Genomic DNA, 26210 nt, shown 5'->3' with positions numbered 1-26210 from the left:
CCAGTGATTGCAGAACATGCATGGGGACAGCTAGCCTCTCATCTGTGCTCAGTCCCAAGGTTCCCAGCACAGAAATACTAATCATTATCTCCCCAATTGCACAGGATGAAATGCTCTCTGATTATGGGGGAAATAACTTTATCAGTTGCAATTGGGAAGGTAATCCTTAGTGTCATTCACTGGAATGAAAAGGTGCTTTTCTGTGCAGACATCCTTGAGGATTGTAAGGGAAAAATGCCAGGAAAACCTCCAGGTTCTTTCTTCCATTCATCCCCTCCTCTTGCAGCTTGTCTGGTGTCACAGAACACTGTGGGTGGGTGGGTCTCTGATCACCTGATACTGGAGAAAAATGGTAAGGTCAGGCTTTGAGGTGCACCATCCCACCCACATGGACTTTTAGTGTGGCCACCTCTGCTCTGCCTCCAAGTGTGAGCCATCAGGTGCCCTGCCATGGGCTTCTGTTCTTACTGAAAATTACTGCAGTTAATTTCATTAAGAATCAGAGTGTCATTAACTCTGGTGATGGAAACAGGTTCACAATGAAGGTGTGATGAAGCCATGGCACTTACTGTGCCCCCCATTCTGTGTGAGATTTACCAGAACCAAGCGGCCTTTCCCTGTGCCAAGCTCTCTGTGCCCCCCATTCTGTGTCACATTTACCAGAACCAAGCAGCCTTTCCCTGTGCCAAGCTCTCTGTGCCCCCCATTCTGTGTCACATTTACCAGAACCAAGCAGCCTTTCCCTGTGCCAAGCTCTCTGTGCCCCCCATTCTGTGTCACATTTACCAGAACCAAGCAGCCTTTCCCTGTGCCAAGCTCTCTGTGCCCCCCATTCTGTGTCACATTTACCAGAACCAAGCAGCCTTTCCCTGTGCCAAGCTCTCTGTGCCCCCCATTCTGTGTCACATTTACCAGAACCAAGCAGCCTTTCCCTGTGCCAAGCTCTCTGTGCATTCTGAGGCTCAGGGTGTTTCTCTCCTGTCCCTCACCCTCGTTGCAAGCAGCCAAATTCTGCCCTCAGGCAGCTCCCTCTGGGCAGCCCTGCTGCCTTCCAGGTGCATCCAGGATGTACAACCTCACTGGGACTGAGGGAATCTCCAAAGGCACAGTCTGGGAGGGATGGACTCATGGAACATTGCATTAATTGCAGAATATCCTGCTGCTGCTGCTGGCTGAACTTCTGAGGGGGGGACAAAATACTCACAAGGAAAATACCAGCTGAACTAAGTGGGACACAGCAATTGCAAGGCTTTGATCTGTTCTTACAGCCCATTTGAAACTGATTTTCTTAGCACCACTTCTCCCTAAGCTGGGGTTTGGTAAAATGAGGAGTTACTGGAGCTGCTGGTGCTTTACATTTGCATGGCATCTTTTCTGTGTCTCTATTAAAGAAGGCATTTTGAACTGTCCCAAGTGGTTCAAGCACCTGATTAAGAGACTCAGAAGTGCTAAGCAATAGCAAACACCAAAAGTCACATGTCACAGAGGAAAAGGAAGGATATATTAAAGGCAGCTTAATTTTTAATAAGAGTTTTAATTACGTTTTCTTCCACTATGTCAACATTTCCAGAGGAAATCCAAGCTTTGCCTCCTTGTATGCCCTTTCAAAAAAAGACCTGCAAAGAATCATTTTTCTCCTCTGTGAGATTGGAGTACAGATCAAGTTCAGTAAAACTTGTCTCTGATCAGACTGCAATGATTTCTCCAAATGGCTCTATAAATTAAAATATTTGTTCTGTGTTGAGCACCAAGGGAAGACAGATTGTAGCTCATTCACCAGGAAAGGTCAGCAGACCCAAATGAAAATGCAAAAACATCAATTGTTTCCATTCACTAATCACATATAATTGGTCTGGCTCACCTGAACTAGAACACATTTGTTATTATAATGCATAATTAAGGTTCTTTTCATTTTGCTGCTTTCCAGATGCAATTATCTCTCTTTTAACAAATGCAGAGAAGGAAACTTCTTGTAAAAGTGAAGATACATTTGATAAATTAGTATAATTAAGAAAATGTCCCTGAAAGTGGAAAAACTTTCTAAGTAGTAACACTGTCAGTTCCCAGTACTTATTGCTGTCCTTTGTGACTTCCATCGACAGCAGAAATCCTGATTTACGTGCGGGATGGAAGTGCCCAAGTCAGCAGGGCTGAAATATGAACCTCTTTGTATTGCTCTTCACTGCCAATCCTCTCATGAAGAGGAGATTTCTGCTCTTCTTTCCCCCATTCCTGGAGCACAGAGTGTCCCCAGCTCTGCTGAGTTCTCCCAGTGCCAGCCCTCCAGCCCAGTCCCCCTGGGCAGTGTGGGCAGTGGCATCAGAGCTGCACAGAATGGATTCAGGTGAAAGATGAGTTTTTTGGGGGGAAATCCTTATGAATTGCACCTCTAAAGTGAGCTCAGACATTGGGGCAGAAGGTTTTGCTGCCAGGCTTTTAGTGTGGGCTGGGCTTGAGCCCCTGAGCCAGAGGCTCCTGACCCCAATCAAACAGCCTGGTGTTTCTGTTCCTCTGTCCCAATTGCCTTCTGGAGATGCACATGTGCTGCACACAGCAGGTGTAATCATCTCTTACATATATAAAATACAACAGAAATCTGTGGGCTCCTGGGAGCCAGAACAAGCCTCTGATGCTGTCCCTGCAGTCCCCCATGGGCCATGCAGGGAGATGAACCACGGCAGGACAGGGACACAGCCCCAGGCGGGCCAGGGGAGGCTCAGCTCGGGCACCAGCAAGGATTGCCCCATGGAGAGGGTGCTCAGGCCCTGGCAGGGGCTGCCCAGGGAGCTCTGGAGTGCCCATGCCTGCAGGTGCCCACGAAGGGCTGGGTGTGGCACTCGGCGCTCTGGGCTGCGCACAAGGTGGGCACTGAGCACGGATTGCACTCACTGATCCTGGAGGGCTTCTCCAGCCTGGATAATTCTGTGAAACTCTGCAGAGATCATCTCCTGACAGAAGACATTTGTTCTCAAAGCTGGATGTGTTCCTGTGCAAGGAGGGACATGAGGGCAGTGGGAACAGGGACATCTCTCCCTAAATTCCAGCCAGCTGCTCCCTGCCATCCTATATTTGCAATATCAACACAACAGGTTCACTTAAATCTCACATTCTGAACGAGCTTGCTGCTTCCTGGTGCATAATTTTGCCTTTTTCTGCTGCATAATTACTTCCTGTAACCTAAAACTGATTTTAAATAATGATGTTAAAGTCAGTGATGGGTTAGAGGCTTATTAGTATCTTCAGGGATCTAAGATTAAAGATTTTAATATTAGGAAAATGCATGCAGCTATTAATGTGTTTTTGAAGTGTAAAGCCTGTCTAATCTAATTTACTGTATTACAGTATGAGCTATAATTTTGACTAATTAAATGTCTCTAATATTTTTGCTAGCTTAAGCTTCGATTAACCAATATTTACTTTATTAGGATAAGATTAAACACCTCAAGAAAAATCACTAAAAAGTTGAACATACCAATTTCCATTGGAGCAATGGACACAGGGAAGCCAAGAGCCATTTTAGAGAACCAAAGTGTGCTCAAAGATTGAGCACACCATTTCCCTAACAGTCACTATTAAGCTGGTAAAATGAATTTAATAGAATGTTGTAAGCACAATACTTTGTAATGCAGGATTTATTAGGGTGCAGGAGAAGCAAATTGCTTTATTCTGGTCTGTTTGTGCAGCCCACAAAGCGAGGCAGGTCTGAGACAGGTGGAGGCTCACCTTGTGTGGGTTCTCAGTGCCAGCCAGAATAAATAATGACTATTTCTGTGTGCAAATAGGAGGAACTGCAGGGAGAAAATGCAGCGTGACTGGAAGGCAATTTATTGAACTCCTCAGCACCGTTAAGTGCAGAACGAGAGCTGCATTTCCAGGCCAGAGAATGCATCAGACAGGACAGGAGCTCACAGTGATGAACAAAGGAGAAAGCAGAAGGTTCTGCACAGAGACAGCAGAGACATGTGAGCAGAGCCCTGCCTCCAAACAGGGCTGCCAGCAGAGATTTCACACTTGGGGCTTGTCAAACACACCTATCCTCTGGGAATAAAATACCCCACAGCACCACAAACAGTTTGCAAACAGCCACCAAAAGGGAGGGAATCACTGCCTGTCCTTCCTGCTGAGGCATGGGCCCGCAGGAACACAGCTCCCCTTCCCCAGCAGTGCCCGGAGCGCTGAGCGCTCCCCGCTCCTGTTCCACTCCCTCACCCAAACCTGGATTTCTAAGGAAGGGGAGGAACAGGGAGTGGAAGAGAGTTTTTTCCCCCTTTTCCTCCCCTTTTTTCCCCCACTGCCCTCTGAGAACTCAGTTTTCTATCTGAGCCCACTGGGATGGGAGGCTGCTCCAGGAGTGCCTTTGGATTATTCATTCACAGCCACATCTCCTGCGCTGCTTGTGTCCTTTCCCTCCCTTTGCACCCCACTCCACGCCACCAAAGCTGGGATTAGAAGGAGAAGCACTGCTCTTGCATGCTGTTTTGCTCTCTGACCGAGCCTTTCTGGCCCATCCCCTGCTCTGGGGATGGATTTTCCCTCCTCCTGGGCACCCTGGCAGCTGTCTCTGCTCCTCTTTTTGGGATGTGCAGGTGATGGGGAGTGTGTGCTGTGCTCCTGGGGAGCCCTCAGCAGGAGCTTACACTTTCTAGGGGAGAGCACCCGGAGATTTCATTTTCCCTGCTTGTGGGAGCCCAACCCGATCAGACAGTAAATTTCCACACAAACACCAGTCTGCTGCAACTTTGCCATTCCTTTAGAGGCTGCACTCCAAAGGGAACATTCTGTTTTGGAAGCAGCTGTGGCACTCCAAGGGAGATCAGGCTGCTCCTGCCCAGTTCCCATCTGGCTCTGACTGCACAGAAGTCAGAGCTGCACTCTGTGAGAGGTGCAGAGCAAAGCCCAGTTTGCCAGGAGGGGAGGATGGCATGCAGTCATGGAGTCAGGGGATTTGGGAGCAGCCAGTGGTGTTGGTAGCCCCATCCCACCCCACAGCACCCCTGACACCTGTTCTTGTGCAGCTCCTGGTGAAAGGCAAACTCACACCACTGCTGGCCTCAGTCAGACCCAGCCTTCCCAGCACAAAGTGCTTCAGAGCACTGGCTGCAGGCCAGCTGCTGTTTGTTTGTTTGTTTAAACAGTGTTTGTTTTCACATCTGCCCTGCCTGTTTGTTCTGCTTGGGTGTTCTCTGCAGGCAGCCCTAACCTTGAAAACATCCTGGAATGGTTTGGGTTGGAAAGGACTTAGAGCCCACCCAGTGCCATGGGCAGGGACACCTCCCACTGTCCCAGCTGCTCCCAGCCCCAGTGCCCAGCCTGGCCTGGGGCACTGCCAGGGATCCAGGGCAGCCACAGCTGTGCCAGGGCCTGCCCACCCTCACAGGGAACGATTCCCAGTTCCCAATATCCCATCCAGCCCTGCCCTCTGGCAGTGGAAGACATTCCCTGCGTCCTGTCCCTCCATCCCTTGTCCTCTCCAGCTCTCTTTGGGCTCCCCTCAGGAAGACATTCACTGAGAAGCATTAAATTACAACCTATAGAAATAATCTCATTTTGAAGCCTATTGTAGAATAACACTACTGTTTTTTCACTGATATTCTTTATCCCTTACAATTCTGGCTCAACAGACCATAGCTGGGCTATGAAGCACAGAGCAACTACAAACAAAACAAAGGGAATTTTTTTCCCCCTGAAAAGAATTCAATTTAAAAGCATTTTCCTCACCCTTTTCAGTGCAATGTGCACCAGTGTTTACAATAATTGTTTTTGTTTGGTTTAGTAAGGTGTAACCAATGGTACCATGCAGCGGTGCACTGTCTATTTTGGCCACGGCAGTGGAACATAAATGACCAAATTAAATTGATACGATTGCAATAAATATTACTGGGATGGAAAGAGAAGTTAGAGCAATTACCCTGAAATGAAGTTAAACCTGGAACAGAAAATTTCCGTACCATAATTGCAGAAAATACTTCCATACATTAACCTGGATCTTCCCAGCCCTCGTCATCCCTTGCAGTGCTTGCACCTTACCTGGGAAATGTTGTTTTCACTCCGGAGCACTTTGTGAGAGGAAATGTCTCTGTCCATTGCTGCCCAAAGCAGTGCCAGGAATGATGTACAGAGTTTTTAGCCGTGGGCTGGGGATCCATAAAAGATGCGGATGTGATAGCAATGCCCAGGGGATGTGTGTGGAGACAAAAGCTCTGGGTGCCCTGGGTGTGACACTGCAGGGAGGGGAGGTGACAAAGGGCCCCTCTCTCCCTGGACACTCACCAGGGCTGTTCTGTGCTGCTGACCCAAGCCCTGGCACGGCACAGGGACAGCAGTGCCAGCTCCTGCCTGGCTTTCCCCTGGCAATCTGCCTCTCAGGAGGGGCACAGCTGACCTGGGGGGAACTGCAGAAGGCACCTGCAGGTCCCCTGAAGGAATCCTCGAGCCAGAAGTTGCCCATGGGTGCAGATTTGAGAGCAAGCATCCTCTTGCTGAGGGAGCACACTTTGGAGGAGGTGTCACTGCTAATAACAATGCCTGAGGGAATAGGCTCATATATCATCACACTAAGGATATTTATAAATATATTTTAAAAGCAGGAGGGGAAGTAGCAGGCAATTTAGCTTCCAGAACATAAGTCAAGTGTGTATTATTAAGCCTAAATAGCCTGGATTAATCAAATGTCATACTGGCACTTCTAATAATGGCTTTACATTGCAAATTCCATTACCTGGCTTTGCCAGCCAGGAGAGAAGCTACAGAAGATCAATTAAACAAACAGGAAATTACCTTTTCTCTTTATAGTCCGTGACTTTCAGCACTTACAATGGTGCCAGGATCCTGAAAATTAAACAGGCATTTGCATAAGATTAATAACTCACTTGCTTTCTCCCCGAGTCACTGTGGCTTATTTAGGACCCCAGAGTTATCCGAGGTCTGCTGGAGAGGCTGGGGATGATGGGAGCAAATTAAAAATGGCTTAATGTGTCAGAGAGGATCCCAACACGTGGCCAGGGGCTCTGCTGTTAATAAAGGCACCTGCAGCATCCCAGAGATGGATGAGCAAGGTCTCAGCAGAATCGATGGGGGTAGGGCTGTGCCTACACTGGTTCCTGGGAATGGTTCCCCCCTGGAGCATCCCTGTCCTGCAGGGGGCTGGGAATGGTCACCCTGGAGGGCTGCAGGGAAGCTTTTGGGGACACAACCCACGAGCAGGGAGCTGGGTTAGGGCTGCATCTCAAACAGGGCTGATTCCCCTGGTTCTGCTGATGGTGGATGACAGATTTTTAAGGTAGATGGTAGATTTTAAAGGATGCTCTTCAGGGGGATTTCTTCTGTCCCACAGAAGAGAGCAAGGGGTGAATTTTCCAGCCCCACGTTTTGCCTGCCTTTGCTCAGGATGGGGTTTGTGCCAGCAGCACCAGGTCTGGGATGCTCAGAACTCTTGCAGCTCAGAGTTTGGGGGAGGCTGGGTGGGAGCAGCCTGCAGGAAGGCACAGGATCCCTTGTGAGACACAGTAATTGCTGTAGGGGGAAGGCCAGGCTGGCATTTGGAGGGGAACAGCCATTCTGGTGGCTGCTCTGCACATCCTCACCCTGCAGGGCCAGGGTTCCTCTGGCCAGGACTAACTGCTGAGGCTGTTACTGTGGAGCTGCTTACCATGCCTGGGAGAAGAGGGATGGTCCTGGCGCTGCAGGATCCTGGCCAGGCCGTGCCCTGAGATTGCTGAGGGATCATTTCCAGAGAGCTGGGCCCTAAGGAACGGTTACAGCCCCAGGAGCCCTGCGTGGAAACCCAGAGCACAGGGTGAGTTCAGAGGGAGCTGAGCCCTAAGGACGTCCCCAAACCCCTGCACGCTCCCCTGGCTGTTCCTGGGGCCCCAGCAGAGTCCTCATCTCTCCAAGGAGGGGCTGTAGAGGGCTGCAAGGAGGCAAAAGTGTCCTTTAGGGGCAGTTCTAGACAACAAGCACAGAAGGTGGGAAGGCAGGAAGGCAGAGATCTTTATCCAGTCCAAATGAGAATTCCCTTCTGCTTAGGGTGAAGGATTATGGGCAGCTTCATGAAAAAAAAAAGAAAAAAAAAGAAGAACACCAAGCCCCTGTAATTCCTCATTTGGTACATGAAATGAATATCCTTAAAAAAAACAACAAAACCAACAACCCAAACCAACCAATGAACCAAACAAAAATCTCAGCAGGATCTGAAAGTTAATTCCTCCAGGATTAAAGGATGCCCAAACATATGAGGCAAACCCAGGCTCCCAGGGTGATTAAATGCTGAAATGAACCCAGGGACATTTGATAGCTGCACAAGCAATTTACTGAGAATGTTCCTTCTAATTCTGATGGCTGCCAGAGTCTCCACTGGAGGAAAAGAGCTTTGAGTAACCCCCAAAGACAGAATTTTATACATGCAATAGCTGGAACAGGGGGAATTTGAGAGTTTGTATTCTGTGTTTGCCACACTGAGCTGGGGCTCAGCTGAGCCTTGGCGGGCCTGGAGCTCCCCAAAGGGCTCAGCCTGGAGAGCAGGATTGAAAAGGCAGACCTGTGAGGTATGCACGGAGCTGAGTTTGCCCACACACTTGGTCCCAGAGTGTGCACACATTATCTGGGACAGCACTGCCTGCTTTTCAGGAGTCAGGGAGGGTCAGTAGGCACAGCTGGAAGCATGAGAGGAAGGAGAGGAGAGCCAGCAAAGACACAGGGCTGGGAAATCACCACAGATAGGGAAAGAAGGTGAACACAGAATGAGCTTTCCTGGCCTTGCTGAACACAGGGATTGGGGGGGCACCAAGGGCAGCTGCCCAGAGCCCCGAGTGGAGCAGGGGTGATGGAAAGGGCTCCTCACACAACCTGCAGCTGTGACACTTCATGCCATAGGGAACTGAGGAAGCTCACAGCCTTCCATGGGTTCAGAGGGGCACTGGGGAAACCCTGGGGAAATGATCTGGCCAAGATGCTGATTGCAGAGCCATGGCCCCTGGCTGTGGGGCTGGGGGAGCTGCACTTGCCAGGTTATCAGGGCAAAAACTCCTGTGAGGACAGGGCTCACACCCCACCGGCACCAGGCAGCTCGACCCAGAGCTGAAAGTGCATCCCAGGGAAACCTAGGAATGCTCACATTTGGAAATATTCAATTAAGTCATTCTGGTTAACGGCTCTAATTTAACGAGATGTAGGCACAACCTTTATGCCATCTTAATACGCTTCTGTCCCAGCATCTCCTTGGTTTTATTAAGACTTTAATAACTTTTTAAGCAGGGAATTATGTCTGGTATTGACTGAGTTATGGCTAAGTTAGAACCCAGCGAGTCTGGGACCTGACAATTCATTTAATTCCTGGTTCCAGACTTGTTTGTCACAGACTGCTCTTACTCTCCTCAAAAGTTACAATCTCTTTTTGGGCTGGAATCTCTATCTGCAGTTGATTTTAAAGAAAATAGCAAATGAGGGCTCTTATCTCTGTTCCATTACCCAGCCTCAGGCACCCACTGCTCACAGGGGTGAGCGTCTCTCTACCCTTGGCAAAACCTGTGCCAGGAGAAGGAACAAACCCTTGGATCCTCGTGGGAAAGGGGAGAGAGGTGGGGCTGCAGCAGAGATGAAGCTGGGAAACACAAGAAAAGCTGTGTGGCTGAGTAATGGAAACTGAAGGGGAGGAGGTGCAAGTGAAATGAAAAGTGAGAGGGAAGGGAGGATAACAGAAGGATGATGCGAGCTAAAAACCAAGGCGAGGAACAGAACAGCTGAATAAGGGCTTGAGAGGAAAACTCTGCAAGTTGTTCCCACTTTGGGTATTTTTAGGAAAGGAGCCTCAATTTTATGCAAGAATAAAGAATAAAATGTGAGATTCAAAGCAATGTTGGTTGGGAGGCACTGGAAAGGGAATAAAGTGATTTAGGAAAGAAAATACTGGCAAGGAAAGTAAATATTGGCACAGGGTGAAAAACCAGAATTGATGAGTGAATACAAGTAGGGATGAGAAACAAACTGGGGCACAGAAGGAAACCAAATGGCTTTTTTGGGAGCAGGGAGCAAGGCAATGGCAGAAAGGAACAAGGGCACCAAGGGAAAGGAAACGAAATGCCACAGATTCAGTTCTTATTTTGGAAAAGAAGGGATGGGGGAAGGAAGGGCAGAGGACAGGTCTGAGAGAACCCTGAGTTCAGCTTCCCCAGTCCTGGGGGTGTTCAGGCAGGGCAGAGGGGCCTGTGGCAGCTCCAAATTGCTGTGAGCTCTTGGCTACCCCTGTCCTGCTCCTTTCTGGCACTTGGAAGTGTGCCATGAGCCAGGTCCATGAGGAAACCGCCCTCCATGGGCATGGCAGGGGAAACTGGGGGATCTGTGTGCTTTCATCCCAGCACTGCCCAGGACAGGTGCATGGAGCACATTAATTCCAACACTTGTGCGTCACTGCCCTCAGTAAAGAGTTCTGTCCTAATACCCAATCTGAACTTCCCCTCTCTCAGCTGGATTGTGCATTTGGACATTGATGCAAAACAATATTACCCAAATTCACTGTAACTCTCCAGCACCATCTGCACTATAGCTAGCACTTGAATAAATTTTAAAACCCTTCAATTTTTGTGACTAAAATGTTGCTATTTAATATTCCCCAGTTTTCCTGCTGCACTTCCCCCGTGTCTAGATCAGGCAAGGGCTCTGTGACAGCTTTAGCATATTTGCAAAAATGAACTGATTTTTTTTTAATGTATATACCCTGAATAAAACATTCATTCCCTCTCCATTTTGGATGGAATTCCTACTTTTTAAACACATTTTCTATTGATTGAAGTTCTCCTGTCTGGCATTCCCCAGTAGTACCACATGGAGGATATGGTGAAAAATGTTAACAGTCCCACTCCAAATATTTCAGTGGACATGACAGTTTGAATCCATCCACCAAGTCCTGCCCTGTGGCATCTTTTCCTGGGAAATCCATGGCCTGTTAGTGGTGTGTGCCATTCGGAAAGTTTGTAGACACATCTGTTGCAATTACATCTCACCCAGTTCTGTGGGGCTCACATGAAATGTCACTGTAGCTGCCACCACCTCTGGGAAAATGAAACACCACCCAATTAAAGAGCAAAGAGAGGGGCAAGGCTCAGCATGGAAGCTCAGCAGGACACAAAAACCTTGTTTCTCTGAGCAGATTAGTGCAGGAAGCTGGGCCCTGGGTGCTGTGAGCAGATCAGAAAAGGGATCTGTCAGAAAATATAAAGACATTTTGCTGAGAGGAGCTGTTCTACACCTGATGAAATCTGCAGCACTCAGGGCAGGGAATATCTCAGCTCCCCAGGGTTTATTAGGCAGCATCCCCTTGCTGCCTCAGTGTCTTACTGGCTGCACATTTACCCACCTGAGTGGGCAAGGATGGCATCATTTATATTTGCAAACCCAGCTTTTATGTTTCTCCAGAAGAGTTAACAGCCCTGACAAGATTTTCCAGCTGCATCATGGCTACATGGAGGGGAAGAGTCCATTTCAGCATCCCCTGCCTCCTTTGCATATTAAACAGCACTGCTGGGGAGGGGTGCATTAAACCTCTGCCACATGGGGTGTGAATCTGAATTACTCACAATATTTAGATGAAAGCGCTCCCAAGCCTATGGAGAAGAGTGGAAATTAAATTTTATAAAACCCCTGATGTTTTGCCTCCTTTAACATAACACCTTTTATTTTTGTTACTTGATGGGGGCCCTGTTTACTTTTTGTAAGTCTACTACTTTAAAATAAAATTTTATAAGACATATAGCCCATGCTTCATAAATCCAAATGCTGGAACATGGAAATAGTTTTTAGAACTACATTAAGGATGATCTATCTTTTTTATGCATGCAAAAGGCACCACAGTGACGTTTTTAGGTAATGCACCATAAGTTTACCAGTGCAGCAGACCCCAGGGAAATTATTATAACAATAAAGCACATATTTAAAGAAATATTTTAAAGACTTTTAGAGCTGTGTTGCAAAAATAAATATAGAGTAATTGTGTTGCAAAAATAGATATAGAGTAATTGTATAATTACTGGTTTACTTTTTTGGGGGGATGAAGGGCTTTTTTGAGAGTACTTCAAGTCAAGCTTAGGTTTTATGGGAGCAACTTTCCAGAGACAGATTACTCTGGGAACATTCCATAGCACAGAACCATCTTTTTGTGGGATAACCAGGTAGGCAGAGATCCACTGCCACAAAGTGCCCTTGCCCCTATCTGCTTTGAGTTGTACCTGTCATTATCTGCAGGCACAGAGGCTAATCCTGAAAAGTGGGGCCATAACACCTTGAATAATTTATTGCAGATGGGTTGGGTTGGCTGCAGGTCGTACAGAACCCTAAAATCCAAGGCATTTGCTATCAGCATGTGCAATTGGTCAGCATGGGCCCAGCCCCTGCAGCACAAGGCACACTCTGCACAAGGTGCACTGTGCTGGCTGAGGGAATTGTGATTAATCACCACCAGTCTGAATAATGCAAAGGAAGCACTTCCAGAACAGAAGACCCTGCATGAAGAAAAACTTCATTTCTTTAAGAAAGAATAAATCTTTAAGTGATTTGATCTTTAAAACCCCCTTGCTGCTCGCAGATGATTTAGATATAGGAACATCTCCAGCACATGCATGATTCAAAGACTCCTCTCAAATAAAGTCTGTTGATGGAATAAGGGAATTAAACATCAAACCCAACATCTCCCAATTGCCAAAGAGTCCTTGGTGTGACAGCTGGTCAGCTGAGCAGCAGAGAGCTGACAGCTCCATCACTCAGTTCATTACCCAAATGTTTCAGAACACGAGATGATTTTATTAAACCAGGGACGTCTCAGAGTTGTTAAGAAAGCCAGCAGAAAATACCCCCTGAAAGCTAAAAAGAAAACACCAAAAATGTGTTTGGCACTCTGGATGGAGCCATACAGCTTCTAGCTGAGCTTTGCTTTTTTTATTATCCTAATGCCACAAAATAATTTTGTGTGCTAAGGAAAAATCAGTCTCACTGCTAGAACATCAAAGCAAGCCCAGGCCATGCTGTGTTTTAAATAAAAGGACAAACCTTTGGTCTCTCCATTTCCTCCTTGCTGGAAAGCTGCATCAGCAATCTTCCATAGGCTTGAAATGTGGAAAACACTTCATTTTCATGTCTGCAAATTCCACTGGTTTTCAGATGGTTCTCACATCTCTCCCTTTTCAGCAGAGGAAAAAAAAAAAAAAAAAGAGGCAGAAAATGAATTAATTTAAGTTCGCATTACTATTGTACAACCCCCCTGATTTTCAGTGCTTAATTTGATGGATGTCATGGGGCAGGTTGGGTAAAGTTCATGTCACAATTTCCCAGGTTCATCTGGATTTAGGTAGGGCATGTGGCAAGATTGCTTCCAGGGCAGAAACAGCATGAAACTCATTTTTACATCTTGGAGTAAAAAATGCCCAAAGTCCACATGAGGAGATTTTAAAGATTTCCACCCCTTTGGAAAGATCCCAGGAGCTCACCACAAAACACCTGCAAAAACAAACAGTGGGTTGAGGCAGCAGGAGTTTGCCAGTCAGAAACTTACGGATGATACTTGTAATTTTCTCCTGCTGTCCATTTCTTGCCAGTTCTCACACATTGATCGAAATGTGTTAAGGACCAGCAGCAATTTCTTATATTAATAAGCTAACTTGGCTCCCTGCTGCAGCTTGATTGAACAAAAATGAGTTCTAAATGCCTTTTACTGCCTTTTCTGGAATTCAAACCTTCAGTCTGCCTCTGCTCACACTTTTGGGGAAGGAATTTCCCTGATATCCAGCCTGCCCCTCTGCAGAGTCTTCCAGCACTCCCACCTGGTCTGGAGTCATCTGGGAGTTAAAGGGTGCCCTCATTTCCCTTTTCTGAAACAGTTCAGTATTTCAAAGACTTCATTTGCTACAGTGGATATGAAGGCAATGGTTCCTCTCAGGAAATACTCCATATTTTGTGCAAGGGAGATGAAATAATCATCAGGGAGCAAAGAGGAATCAGAATGAAGCTTTACAAGATATCCACACGCAGAGAAGTGTGAAATTTCACACTTCCATGTTCTAACTCTTTTATTTAAAGAAACTTAGTGTTTGTTCTCCTCTCAAAGCCGTTTAGCTGATTTCTATTTAATGCTCTCTCAAATCCCAGGTGGTTTCATGTACAGGTTTCACTGAGCAAGAGGTTTTTGATGCAGCACAGCGCTCAAGCTGTCTCCCTTCCTCTCCGGAAAAGCAGCATTTCCAGAATGTTCCCAGGCTAGGGAGGAGTTCAGATCTCCTCTGCAGGGCTGGGTTTGTAAGAAAAAGGGGTTTGGGGAGGTTTGGAGTGCCCAGGGGAAGGCTGGAGGTGGCACTCAGTGCTCTGGGCTGGCACAGGGTGGGGATGGGGCACAGCTGGGACTGGGTGATCCTGGGGGCTTTTCCAGCCTCAGTGGCCCCAGGATTCTCTGATAATGGAATCAGCAGCGCTTCAGTGTCCCTGAGCCTTTTCCAAGGGGAATGACACCTTCATTCTGTTACTGACCCCCAGCTCTCCCTGATGTCACAGCATTCCTACCAGGGCAGGCAGTGCAGGGGCTGTCCAAAGGCCAGGGGAGTTCACGGAATGCCCTGCCATGTGGCATCAAACCCCATCCTCACCCCAGGCAGCTCCAGGGGAGCTGGCACTGCCCTCCCACCCGTTCCAGCCTGGGCCTGCAGGGTTCTGTGGCTGCTGGACCCTGGGGTTTGCCGTGGCATTTCTGACACCCCAGGCAATCTCCTGGCACCTGCAGCCTCAGTCTGCCACCACATTCCATGCAGACACTCCTGAACCTGCAGGGTTCTGTGGCTGCCGCACCCTGGGGTTTGTGACATCCTGGGGAAGCCCCCGGCAGCTGCGGCCACACTGAGCTCAGGCTGCCACCACATGCCATGGGGACACTTCTGAGCCTGCAGGCTGCTTCACTCAGCAGCTCTTGATGAGCGCTGACAGACAGAGGAACGGAGAATGTTCCTAAGGGATGGGTGGCCAGCTCTTCCTAGTTCTCATGGGAGCAGATATCCAAAACCTGTTGCCAAGGTGGCTCTAAAAACTGCAGACATCATAAACAAACAAACAAATAAATACCAGGATGGGGTGATTTCGCAGTGGCACCTGGTTCCACAGCAGGTTCTGCTTGCTCTGGGAAGTGGCTGCACACGTGAACAGAGGCACAGAGTGAGGCAGGAGCCCCCAGCTGAGATCCTGCAGGACACAAATGGAACGCAGGCAGCGGATGATCCTCAGCTGAGCACAAGCTGCAGGGGAAAACATAAGCTTCAATCAACTCTCGGAAATAATTTGAGCCCAATGCCATAAGTGCCTTAAATTAAATCCCTCTCCAGAGCAGCCAATCTGAATCATTATACATATATCATGTAGTGAGCCATAATCACCACAAGAGTGGTGTACACAGCATTCCATTTACAAAGGGGATGCATTGCCCTGGGTAATTTCACCGTTTGTCAGCGTTCTGTGTCTCAGAAAACACAGAGTGGGAGCAAGGCTGGTGTTGTCACACCACTCTGTGACACACAGCACTCTGCCAGCAGCTCCCCTGCCCCACTGCAGCCTCCCCCTCCTGTCTGAGCATTCATTGCTGCTCCAGGATCTCAGAAAGTCCCAGGAGCAGCAGAGGATCGCCAAGGATCTCCCAGCATTAACAAGCAGCTCAGTTCCATGCCCTCACCCCAAAAGGGAGCCAGTCAGTTCTGCCAAAAAATATAAACCTGTTTAAATGTGTTCATGGAATATCCTGAATGGGAAGTCTGACACACACCAAGGAAAACTGAGCAAGGAAAAACAGCAGCTGCATTTTTAATTTTGTTTTGAAATTTAAGTTGTTCAACCAGATTGGTGTTAACGCATGGAAATGATGGCCATTATGTGCCATCATTTGTTTCATCAGTTATGGAAATATTTAATTGAATTGAAGCCATCTTTACACACTAAACTAATTACAGTTTCCTCGTCACAGCAAAGGTATTTTATGGACTTTTGATGGAAATTATGAGGCTAAAAATGCTGTATTCCATATTTCTAGAGTCCCATACTGTCACAACCATACTTCTAGAGTCCCATACCTTCTCAGTGATATTCCTTGGGGGCAGTTCTTCACAGCTCAGACACCTTCTTCCTACGCCTGTCGCAGCTTCTCAGCCAGGGCTCCCTCCAGGCTGTCCCTGCCTGGCCAAGCCCAGCCCCTTTTATCCCAGTTACCTTCACTGGCCACAGCTGCAGCCCAATGAAGGACATCACAGCTGCAGCCCATCTAGAGCAACCGGGGCTCATCAGGGCAAGGCCGAGACACAGATATTCAATACAATACAGATATTCAAATACAATACAGATATTTCACTGGGACTCCTACTATATAAAAATAACCCCTACAATATTTATGCCCAGTGGCATAAACTTCCATGTTTTAAAAATATGAGTAACAGTTTAGTAACTCAGACATTCACCTTGTGGGGCCTGGAGATATTCTATCAGTTTTTCAGATAATTGTCTTTTTCTTTCTTTCATGTTTTTATTAATTTTTAACACAGTTTTAACCCGTGGGTAAAATTACCCAGGATTTTCCTGCCAATTTTTTCAAAGTACATATCTAACTTCCCTATCCATAAGTGTGATAATTACAACTAATACCTGTAATATAATAAATGTAATAGCTGTAACTACCATCTGTAATCAGTGCAAATAATTCCTGATAAAGCTGTTCCCAGTGAGGCTGCTGCAGTGGAATGTCTCAATCTGAGTGTGATTTGTGGTGAAGGACACTCTGAGTTCTCTTTTGAGGGAAGCATTACAAGGAGAAAGCGTTCCTACAATTGTTTGGGTTCCCATCCCATATTTCTCTCGGAGCTGCGTAATTCAGCACTTGATGTACAGTTGTCATCAGGTGCAGCAGTGTTTTGTTTACACTTGATGCTTTAATATTTGCAAATGTAGACACTGAATAAGGCATTCTTCAGACTCAAATGGCCCTCAGAAGATGGAGGAATAGAAACGTTCCAGATTGATAATTACCAGGGAAGCTTTAAACTGCAGGCACCTCCATAAGTGTCTGTTCAAGAGGCAGCCATCATGATGATGAGGAGATGTGGCAGCTCAGAGCACAGGTGCTGATTAAACATCGCTCATGAGAGTGGAACTGCTGGAAAATCTGCGCCCCCACCCCGAAGAGCGTCGTCTCACATGAGCTCCTCACACATTACACTTCCCAGGGCTGGAAGTGTGCCTCGGCTTTCTCTAAAACAGCTGCTGCCGAGGCTGCAAGGTAAATACTGGAGAGTGGCAGCCCATTTTCTCTCTGTCCCTTCCTGATACCTGAGGAATTAAGGATGGAACTGCATTAATGGCACTTAAAGGGAGGCACAATAATGATGCAGCAGCACTGGGAAAACAAGCTGCTCTAAGGCTTAAAGAAAACCCTGCACATTTCCTCATGTCCCCCAAACACCCAATGTGTGTCTGGAGCTTCAGGACAATCAAAGCCAAGGATCCAGTGGGAAATCTGGTAACATTTGGATTTATATCTTTCCTCCATACCAAGGAAAGATAAAGCAGGGGATTTATTTCTTATCATGAAAACCAATCAAATCACTTATGTCTCTTTGCAGTTATTATTATTTTTAAACTTCAGGTTTATCCTCCCTTAATGCCAGGCCTGGCACGATCTGGGGAGAAGGATGGATGGGGACAATCACAGGCAAAGTCCTCTCCAGCTTAGCTGAATGATTTGAAGCCTTTTTCCCAGAGTGAGAGGAGCCCCTCCAGCCTCAGAGAAACCTACCATCGGCAATTGTTGGGATGGAAGGCAAAGCCAGAATTCCCCATGGCCGCATGCAGAGGCTGTGCCAGCAGGAGCTGCTGTCCTTTTGGATCCCTAATGTTTGAACTCCCGGTCAGGACGGGATTTTTGCATGGTTCCAAGTGCCAAGTGGGCCCAGCAGTTTCCAGATGGGGGATCTGCTGCAGCCCTGGGGCTCCCAGGCATCTCCCATGGCCATCACTCCTGGCTGGACAGGCAGCTCTGCCTTCAGGGCAGCTGGAATCCAGAAACACAGCAGCCAAAGACCGAACTTGGAGCTTAAAATGTGCCCCCTGCCAACTTTAACCTCCCTCCACACCTCCTCTCTGGAAGGGATGTACTTTGGGACAGCCTGTGATCTGATTTATCCATGCTTTTTCAGGATAAACTGGGATTTCTTCAGCTTTAATAAAGACCTTACGTTCCTAAGCATCTTAGAGATAATAGTGCTTAATGGGCACTCAGGAAAAGACAGACTGTGCCATTTTTAAAGATATAACCCTGACATTTATGCACAAAAATGCTGTTTGCTAAATAGCGCTCATTTCAAAGCATTGTCTTGGATTTTGAAATGCCTTTCTATTCCTGGCTGACAGCTGGAGAAAAATGGCTCTTCCTGAAGCAGTTCCATTGCAAATGCAAGCTCCAACTGCTCTGTAGTGGGGCCATCTCCTCTCCCCTCAGGCTCCTCTCTGGAGTAACTTCCAGGGCTCTCTCGAGTGAATGTTTCTGTTTCCAAGGCTCATCTGCCGTCAGAGTGCAGAAAAACCTGTATTTATTGCTGTTTTCAGTGCAGCCACTGCACAGGACAGTGTAAAGCACCTTTTGTACAGATATCCTCCTCATTTAACCAGGTATCTGTGCCAAAGCAGTGGCAGAACACCCTCTGAATTCAACTTTCCTTGCTGTTGTTCTAGGGATCTCTTTGTCTTCCTTGGGTTTGAAGTTTCCTCAAGTGTAAGGTACAATTGCTTTGTATCTGCCCAAAAAGATCTCACCATATTTGTAAGCTATTGAATACTTTTGAGATGGACTCAGATAAAAGCAGTAACAAAAATTCCAGCAGTGCCATCAGTCTTTCAGTCTTCATCCCAACAGCTTGCTTTCCACTCTCCTCATCTGCTTTTTATATCTGTCAAATTCTTTCCCCCTTCCTTTAATCCTTAATATAAGCGATAATATTTTTTTGTTGATTTTTTGTTTGGTTTGGTTTAGACTTTTTTTTTTTGGTGATTGTTCCTTCCTCTCAGCTTTCCTGCTGCCCCTCCATTTCCAGCAGCAGCCTGCAGTCCTGCACATGGTCAGCAGTGACTGTGCCAGCAGGTCTGGGTGTCTCAGAGGGAAATCCCTTCACTCAGACACTCAGGAAAAGCCCACCTGTGAAGCAGTGCTCTGAAAGACTTACAGAGGCAGGAGAAAGCAAGTTTATTTTCCAGAGAGACTATTTAAGCTGTTACAGCGTGGTGAGAGGAATGCTCAGCCGTGAGGGAATTTGATCAAACCCTGCTGGGATCAGGAGAAACGTTTGGAACAGCCCACAGCCCATGGCATAGTGCAAGCAGAGGGAAATATAAAATGTAAAGGAAAAAAGCAACAGTTTTAAAACTTCCTATCAAATTGCACCTCAAAAATCATGCTTTAGTTCCTGCCTGGTGTTGCAAGAGATACCTAAATCAGGTCAACCAGATTCTTTTGCTGTTTGTAAAAAGGAAGAAGTTCATTAGTTAGAAATTCTGTAACACGAATCATGCCAACTGTGCCTTTGGGAACTATCTCCACTTACAAGCTGAAGTGAAATAAATCCCGTTGGAAAAGGCAGATCCTTGTATCTTAATAAGCTCAACTTTTTCTATATATACATACACACATGTATTTTTATCCCTCTGCTTTCCAAAGGATCAAATCAGGGCTCAATGCACCTTTCTGGAGTGCAGATAATTATAAAAACCTGCCCTGGCTGTCACGGGGGATATTTTGGGTGGAGAATTACTTTACCGTTTTTATTTAGCCCAAAGTGGGGTTTGTAGCAGTTTTGTCTCTGGTCATTCAGCACCACCCATGCTGCATGAAAAGGACAGAAAGGCTGAGTCCTTCTGAGAGTTCAGCAAAAAAAAAATCAAGGAAAATTTGAGCAGCCTTGTTACAGCTGGGGGCAAAACCTTCACAAAAGCAGCTGGAATAAAACCACATCTGGAACATGGAGCTGGGTTTTGGATGGGCAGTTTGGAACAGAGGAGACACCAAATGTGACAAATAGGCAGTGACCTTGCTATAAGCAAGCCTAGTCTTGTTTTTAAAAATCCCATTTGCTGAGTTTGACACTTGGGGCTCATCCCCTCCCCTGGTCAGGGTTTGGGTCCTGAGCCTGTCCCAGGTCTCGGCTGCCCACAGCCACAGAAAGGAGAATTAAACCATCCCCCAAGCCCAGAGCCAGCCCTGCATTTATTGCATTTAAAATTTCCTCTGTTTGGCTGCAAATATCTTACAGTCGAGAGAAGCTTGCAATCTGCAGGGACAGGGAGTTATTTGGGGTAAGGGAGGCTGAAATCCAGGGGGGTTCCAGAGTGGGGTCTTTGCCTTTCCGTGCTCACCACCTTTCCTTGAGGATTCTGATGGCTGGAAACAAGGAGGGGAAGGTGCAGGAAGGGCAAGGGCAGGGCCCTGGGTTGTGTTTGAGTGCACCCCAAAAGCAGGAGCCCCCAGATGGGTGATGAGGCACAGAGGGGCAATGATCCTGGAGCAGGCAGCTATCAGCCAATTTCTGGATTACGCTGTCAGAGAGGTGACTTTGCAAAAGAAGATGCTGCTGAACTGTGAGCAGTGATTATTTTCTGGGCAGATGATGTGGTGAGTGCACAGGTACTGCCTCCCAGCTGGACACCACATGGCACAGGAGAATCTGTCCTTTGCTAAGAGATAAGGATGGGAAAATATGCCCGGAGGGGGTTCCCAGTAGCAGGTGCTTCAGTGCAAGTGGAGCTCTGTCAGAGGGAATTATCTGCAGGAAAACATCTTCCTCAGCACTGCTTTGCTGTGCCCTGCTCCTTTCTGAGCCTTCCATGTGCCCCCAGCCCTGCTGAGTGCCTGTGATCCAGACCCCTCTGGAATCCACATCCCTGCCAAGGAGCCCCAGGGCAAACCTTGTGCTCACTTGGCTTCCTGAGTCCCTCACATCACCCGGGCAGCAGCACAGAGGGTTCCAGCTCTCCTTTCCCTGCAGTGCCTGCCAGGGGGGTTTCAGTGAGTGCCCATGCACCTCCCGGGGTTCCCTGTGGCAGGAGGGGAGGCTGCTCGGAGCAGAATTCCTGCAGGGATGGATGTCCAGGTGTTTGTGGGAGCCCTGCTGGCAAAGCCCCTGCCAGGGCTGGCACTGGGCTGCCTCTGGGAGCTGTGGGAGGGAGCAGCATCCAGCAGGGCCTGTGCTTCCACATGGCTGCTTCCATGTGTCAGCCGTGTCCCAGCTGACATCAGCCCGGGAAAATTCCTCCTCTGAGCCAGGACAGGAAACGTGGCCACCAACCAGACACAAACAGGGCTTTATCCTCAACCAGAAACAGTCACAAGCTGTGAAATCCCCCACTGGGAATGGATTCAGCCCTGACCTTTGCTGAAACTCCCTCAGTCCCCGATGGCTCCTTGAAATGGAAATGTTTGCTTGGCACGGAGAGCTGGAGGAGCTTTTCCAGGTGTGCCTGCTGAAGTGTGCTGTGCAGTTATGACATTTCCCTTGCTGTGGGGATTTTTGTGCTCAGAGTGAATGGAGCTGATGCTGTCACTGACTCACGTGGCTCAGCCCCTTTAGGCACAGCAGCTGGGCCCAGGCTGTCATTCCCTCTTACCTTCCACTGCTAAGCTCCAAGGAGGGGCAGATACTGTTTTTTCCCTTCATCCTTGAAGAAATCACGTTACAGATGATGTGCTGTAAGTGAAAAGTCAGTTCTGCCACCGAGCAGCCTTTGGTCTGCTGTGGAGGATTCACTTTCTGACTGAGGGAGGAGGGAGCTGAAAGAGAGGACTCAAAAATTTACAATTTTTCCCACCTAAAGTGCCACCAGCAGCCCAACATGAAAGCCAGTGCTTGTTTTCACACTCAGCAATAACAGCTTCATTCCTGGAACATCATTTATGTTGAGTTAACATCGATTTCTCCTTCCTTCCTTCCTTCCTTCCTTCCTTCCTTCCTTCCTTCCTTCCTTCCTTCCTTCCTTCCTTCCTTCCTTCCTTCCTTCCTTCCTTCCTTCCTTCCTTCCTTCCTTCCTTCCTTCCTTCCTTCCTTCCTTCCTTCCTTCCTTCCTTCCTTCCTTCCTTCCTTCCTTCCTTCCTTCCTTCCTTCCTTCCTTCCTTCCTTCCTTCCTTCCTTCCTTCCTTCCTTCCTTCCTTCCTTCCTTCCTTCCTTCCTTCCTTCCTTCCTTCCTTCCTTCCTTCCTTCCTTCCTTCCTTCCTTCCTTCCTTCCTTCCTTCCTTCCTTCCTTCCTTCCTTCCTTCCTTCCTTCCTTCCTTCCTTCCTTCTTGTAGAATGCTGTGCTTAATTTGTTTTTAAAATGTTATACAGTAATTACTTTATTCAAATGAATCATCTGACAAACTGGTTCTTCATCAAACTTGTCACTTACTCTGCTATTTTTCTTTTAACCTGGACCCTACAATAAATTCTGAGCTTGGCTGTCAGTCATCAGCAGAAGAAGGAGAAGAGACTATTTATGGGATTGCTGGATTTCATTAGAGATGTATGGATGAAAATGCTCCAGCACAGCTTGTTTGTGATGCAGATTTATCCAGTCATTCAGCTCCTTTTAGCAGCTGAATGGGCCTGAACAGAAGAATCAAGCTCAAATAGGCCCAGCCCAAGCCTTTTCAATGCAATATCCCCCAGCTCAGTCACACTGAGGAATTATTGCCTCCACAAACTCCCTCCTGGGCTCTGTCCATGACTGGGTGAGGGAATGGATGAGCTTTGAGCTCTCCTCCAACCCAAACCATTCCATGATTCCATGTTTTCTCCAGGGTATCTCGCCAGCAAATAAATCCTGAGTGCTCTCCTGCTCTGTTCACGTGGGCAAAAGGAACCTGGAAGTGTGTGCAGAGTTTTGGTTTGTTTGCTCAGAAAACACACCCACACAAAACTTGCCATCTTTCCCTCCCTGCCCTCCTGCTGCCCACTGAGCTGGCTGGCACTCCTCTCCAAAAGGAAAAATCCTGTGGAATTCTGCTAATGAAGTATAAATAGTTCCTGGTTATACATCATTAATTCAAATTAACGTTCATTTAATAGGCAGTTGATTAGAGGGATGGAAATGGCTCTGGCCCTTAGATGAGGAAGTGCTTGCGTACATCCAGGTATGAAGGTTGCCTCAAGGGTGGTTGGATGAAGTAGTTTTAATTAATTTTTTAAAAAAATTAAAAAAGAAGAAGCAGAAAGTGATGGAATGCACAGTAATAATTTCTGAGGTGGAGGAGATTTTTGCCAAGATCAAATGGCAAAATACCCTCCTGTTGGAAGTGGAGAGTGATTGTGGGCACCCTTATTTCCAGGTTTTCTCAGGCTGTCCTGTGACACTCACCCTCCCTGATAGAGCAATGCTCTGCTGCTTCCAATAGGGATTCCAGGAAAACTCAGCAGTGGAACCTTCCTGGCCCAGGCCCAGGCTGGCATTGCTGCTGACTGAAAAGAATTGTCTTCCTTGGGTGAAATGAGGGAAAGATAATTGAATTTAACCACTAAACTTGCTGGGAGTGTAGTTGGGATGAGGAATTACAGGATTGGATCTGAAAGGACAGGCTTTAGATTTTGTTCCCCTTCAGGGGAGCTGGAGTTTGCAGCTCTGGAAAATCCTGCTGACTTTTAGCATTCCACTCGATGTTTTGGTTCCAAATCCTACACTTAGGCTGGTTTTGGGGCTGTTTTTGTGTATCACACTCCTTTGCAATCACTTGGATGTTTTCTGAGGAAGAGAGAAAAGGTCTCTAAGGTTCTGATACCTGCACATTGTAGTGTACAAGAAAATTGCTGAGGCTGGCAGATTGTTTAAGCCATGTCCAGGCATTGCTCTGTGTGGGTTCAGGAGACAAACCAATGCTGTTTATTCCAGGGATAATATTACCAGAGTGGGGTTGGTAGCCTCCAGGGTCTTCATTGCTGGATTAAAATTCAAACCAGGTTTGATTCCAGTGTGTTCCCATTTCTGATGGTCAGCTAATGACTGCTCTGTTTCTACATGGGTGACATCAAAACTGCAGGAGGTTGCAGCTCATGAGCTGAATGCATTCAGAGGGCCAGAAATTACAGAGAGAGGGGCCTCAAATTTAACATGGGGAAATGGGGAAATGTGTAAGTGAGAAATCCAAAGTATTCTCTAGTGACTTGCACTAAATGAGTAAATTATACTTGCAAAATCAAGCAGTGAAGCTGGAGATTGCTGTTTAGAGGAGCTCTTTTTTAACATCAGCTGTGTGTGCAGTGCATCCCTCAAATCCCTCTGCCCCTGGACAGTGGGAATGTGCTGCTGGCATAATAAGGTCTCCAGAGGCTGGAGGGAGTGGGCATCCCAGTCTGCTGGGACAGGCTGGGCCTTGAGACACCTTCCCCATCCCGGGACACGCTCCAGGGAAGATCATCACACTCAATAAATTTGGGTTATTTGCAGTCCTCTTTCGGAAAGCTTGCTGGTGTCCACGGGTTCAGCTCCTTTTCCTTGGAAAAAGCAAGAATATTCCCCTGTCCTTGAGCAAACAGCAAAGACCAACAACTGCTGGGGTTTAGGAGAAAGCAGAGGGAACACAGAGCTTCAGGGGGACTCTCAGTCCATTTGCTCTCAAGCTCCTCCATGGATCTTGCACTGCCAGGGTGTGCAGAACACCTCAGCAAACATCCACACATCCAGGTTCCATCTCCAAACATAGATGACACCGCAGCAGGCAGAACAAGGCCCATCCCATCCCTGGTTTCATTACAAAGGAGCTGCACAGGAGTTTTCACAAGCATTTAACATGTTCCTCTGAAAAGGCTGGACAATAAACAGGCATCATCTTCCCCAGATGTTTGCGGAGCAACATTCATAATTCTGAGTTAACCCCAGTGCCACAGCAGATCAAAACCAACCATCCTCCCTGCTCTTGCTGTAGTGCTTTGGACAGCCATTGGGTTTTCCTAGAACACTCAGAAATTATAGATCATAATTAATTTTTTACTTGTTTCTGTGTGGCAATTAAGAGGTGAATAACCCTCCCCTTAATTAATCTCTGTTCCAACAGGAGGGATATTCGAAACTGTGGAAAACGAACCTGTGAATATTGAAGAATTGGCGTTCAAGTTTGCTGTCACCAACATTAACAGGAACAGAACACTGATGCCTAATACCACATTAACCTATGACATCCAGAGAATTAACCTTTTTGATAGCTTTGAAGCCTCAAGGAGAGGTAAATATCTCAATTACTGTGTCAGTTACATCCCTGCTTTGTGCTTTATACCTTTCCCCAGCCTGATCTCCTTTTCTGCTCTGCTTGTATCATGTGTACCATAAAATTAATCTTTCAAAGGTGCTTGAACCAAGAATCAAGCTGGGCTTGGAGCTGTCATGTGCTTTCTGAATAAACCCCTACGTCCTGTCTGCATGCTAAGAGCCCCAGATGGCAGGTGGCAAGTCCAAGCCATTTTTCTTTCCAAAACACAGATTTGCCACCTGGAATTCTGCAGAAAAATGATCACAGACTCACAGGAAGCACAGTGGGATGTCACAGCCCATAATTAACACAGATACCCATTATTGGTAAATTATTTCTACTGCCTTTTAAAGACAAGAGGCCAGTAGCCCCCCTGCCCTGAAATATTAATGCTCAGTGGCCTGGAGGCAGAAATATGTTTCTCTGTTATAAACAACTGTAGGAATTGGAGTGGTCAAGTGTGGAAATTTTTTTGCCTCTTCTTTTTTCCCTGAGAAGGAAAATTATGGCCCAATTCAGTCCCATCTAATTGACCTGCAGGCCAAAACAGAGAGGGACAATAAGTCACAACTGTCCTTCAGCTCCATGTGTTACTTGGCCTCTAGGAACCAAGCTCAGAGTTTGATAAAATGCTGTAAAGAGCAGCCCAGTTCCTGGAACTGGATTTGCTGGAAAATAAAAATGCCTCACTTCAGAAACCAGGCTGGTGAGCTTGCACCTTTCAAACATCTGCACTACCAAATTCTCCTCGTGCCACTTCAGTTTGTTAGCAAGAGTGGAGAAAAGGAGAATGATTTCAAAGAACATCGAAAAGAGCTTTAAGTGGCATTTTTTGCATTCTTTTTCAGTTGTCAGGTATATACTGGAGCTGTATGCTGTAGAATCTCAAGCATGGAGGATTTATAATCCATATAATCCAGTCTGATACAGTATTTCAGATTCCCTGTAGAGT

General features: G+C 47.1%; 1 protein-coding gene and 1 long non-coding RNA gene across 4 annotated transcripts in view; one reads left to right on the top strand and one right to left on the bottom strand.

Moving 5' to 3' along the window:
- The window catches only part of LOC132087386 (glutamate receptor ionotropic, kainate 1), a 104806-nt gene that overhangs the window by 21709 nt on the left and 56887 nt on the right, over positions 1–26210 (top strand). Inside the window, exon 2 of the mRNA XM_059493535.1 lies at positions 25067–25234. Coding sequence (XP_059349518.1) covers positions 25067–25234 — 168 coding nt within the window. The remainder of the gene's footprint in view (positions 1–25066; positions 25235–26210) is intronic.
- Positions 6679–16173, bottom strand: LOC132070005 (uncharacterized). Of its 3 annotated transcripts, XR_009417861.1 has the most exons (5): positions 16086–16173; positions 15091–15260; positions 13036–13165; positions 7649–7771; positions 6679–6828 (listed from the first exon to the last, which is right to left on the bottom strand). It is a non-coding gene; the product is annotated as an uncharacterized LOC132070005 (long non-coding RNA). The 3 variants fall into 3 exon arrangements; XR_009417862.1 differs by lacking the exons at positions 6679–6828; positions 7649–7771 and adding an exon at positions 10575–11597; XR_009417863.1 differs by lacking the exons at positions 6679–6828; positions 7649–7771 and adding an exon at positions 11608–12849.

This window comes from Ammospiza nelsoni, chromosome 2 (genome assembly GCF_027579445.1).
Source record: "Ammospiza nelsoni isolate bAmmNel1 chromosome 2, bAmmNel1.pri, whole genome shotgun sequence".
Taxonomy (NCBI): domain Eukaryota; kingdom Metazoa; phylum Chordata; class Aves; order Passeriformes; family Passerellidae; genus Ammospiza; species Ammospiza nelsoni.
This window is presented reverse-complemented; position numbering and strand designations above follow the sequence as displayed.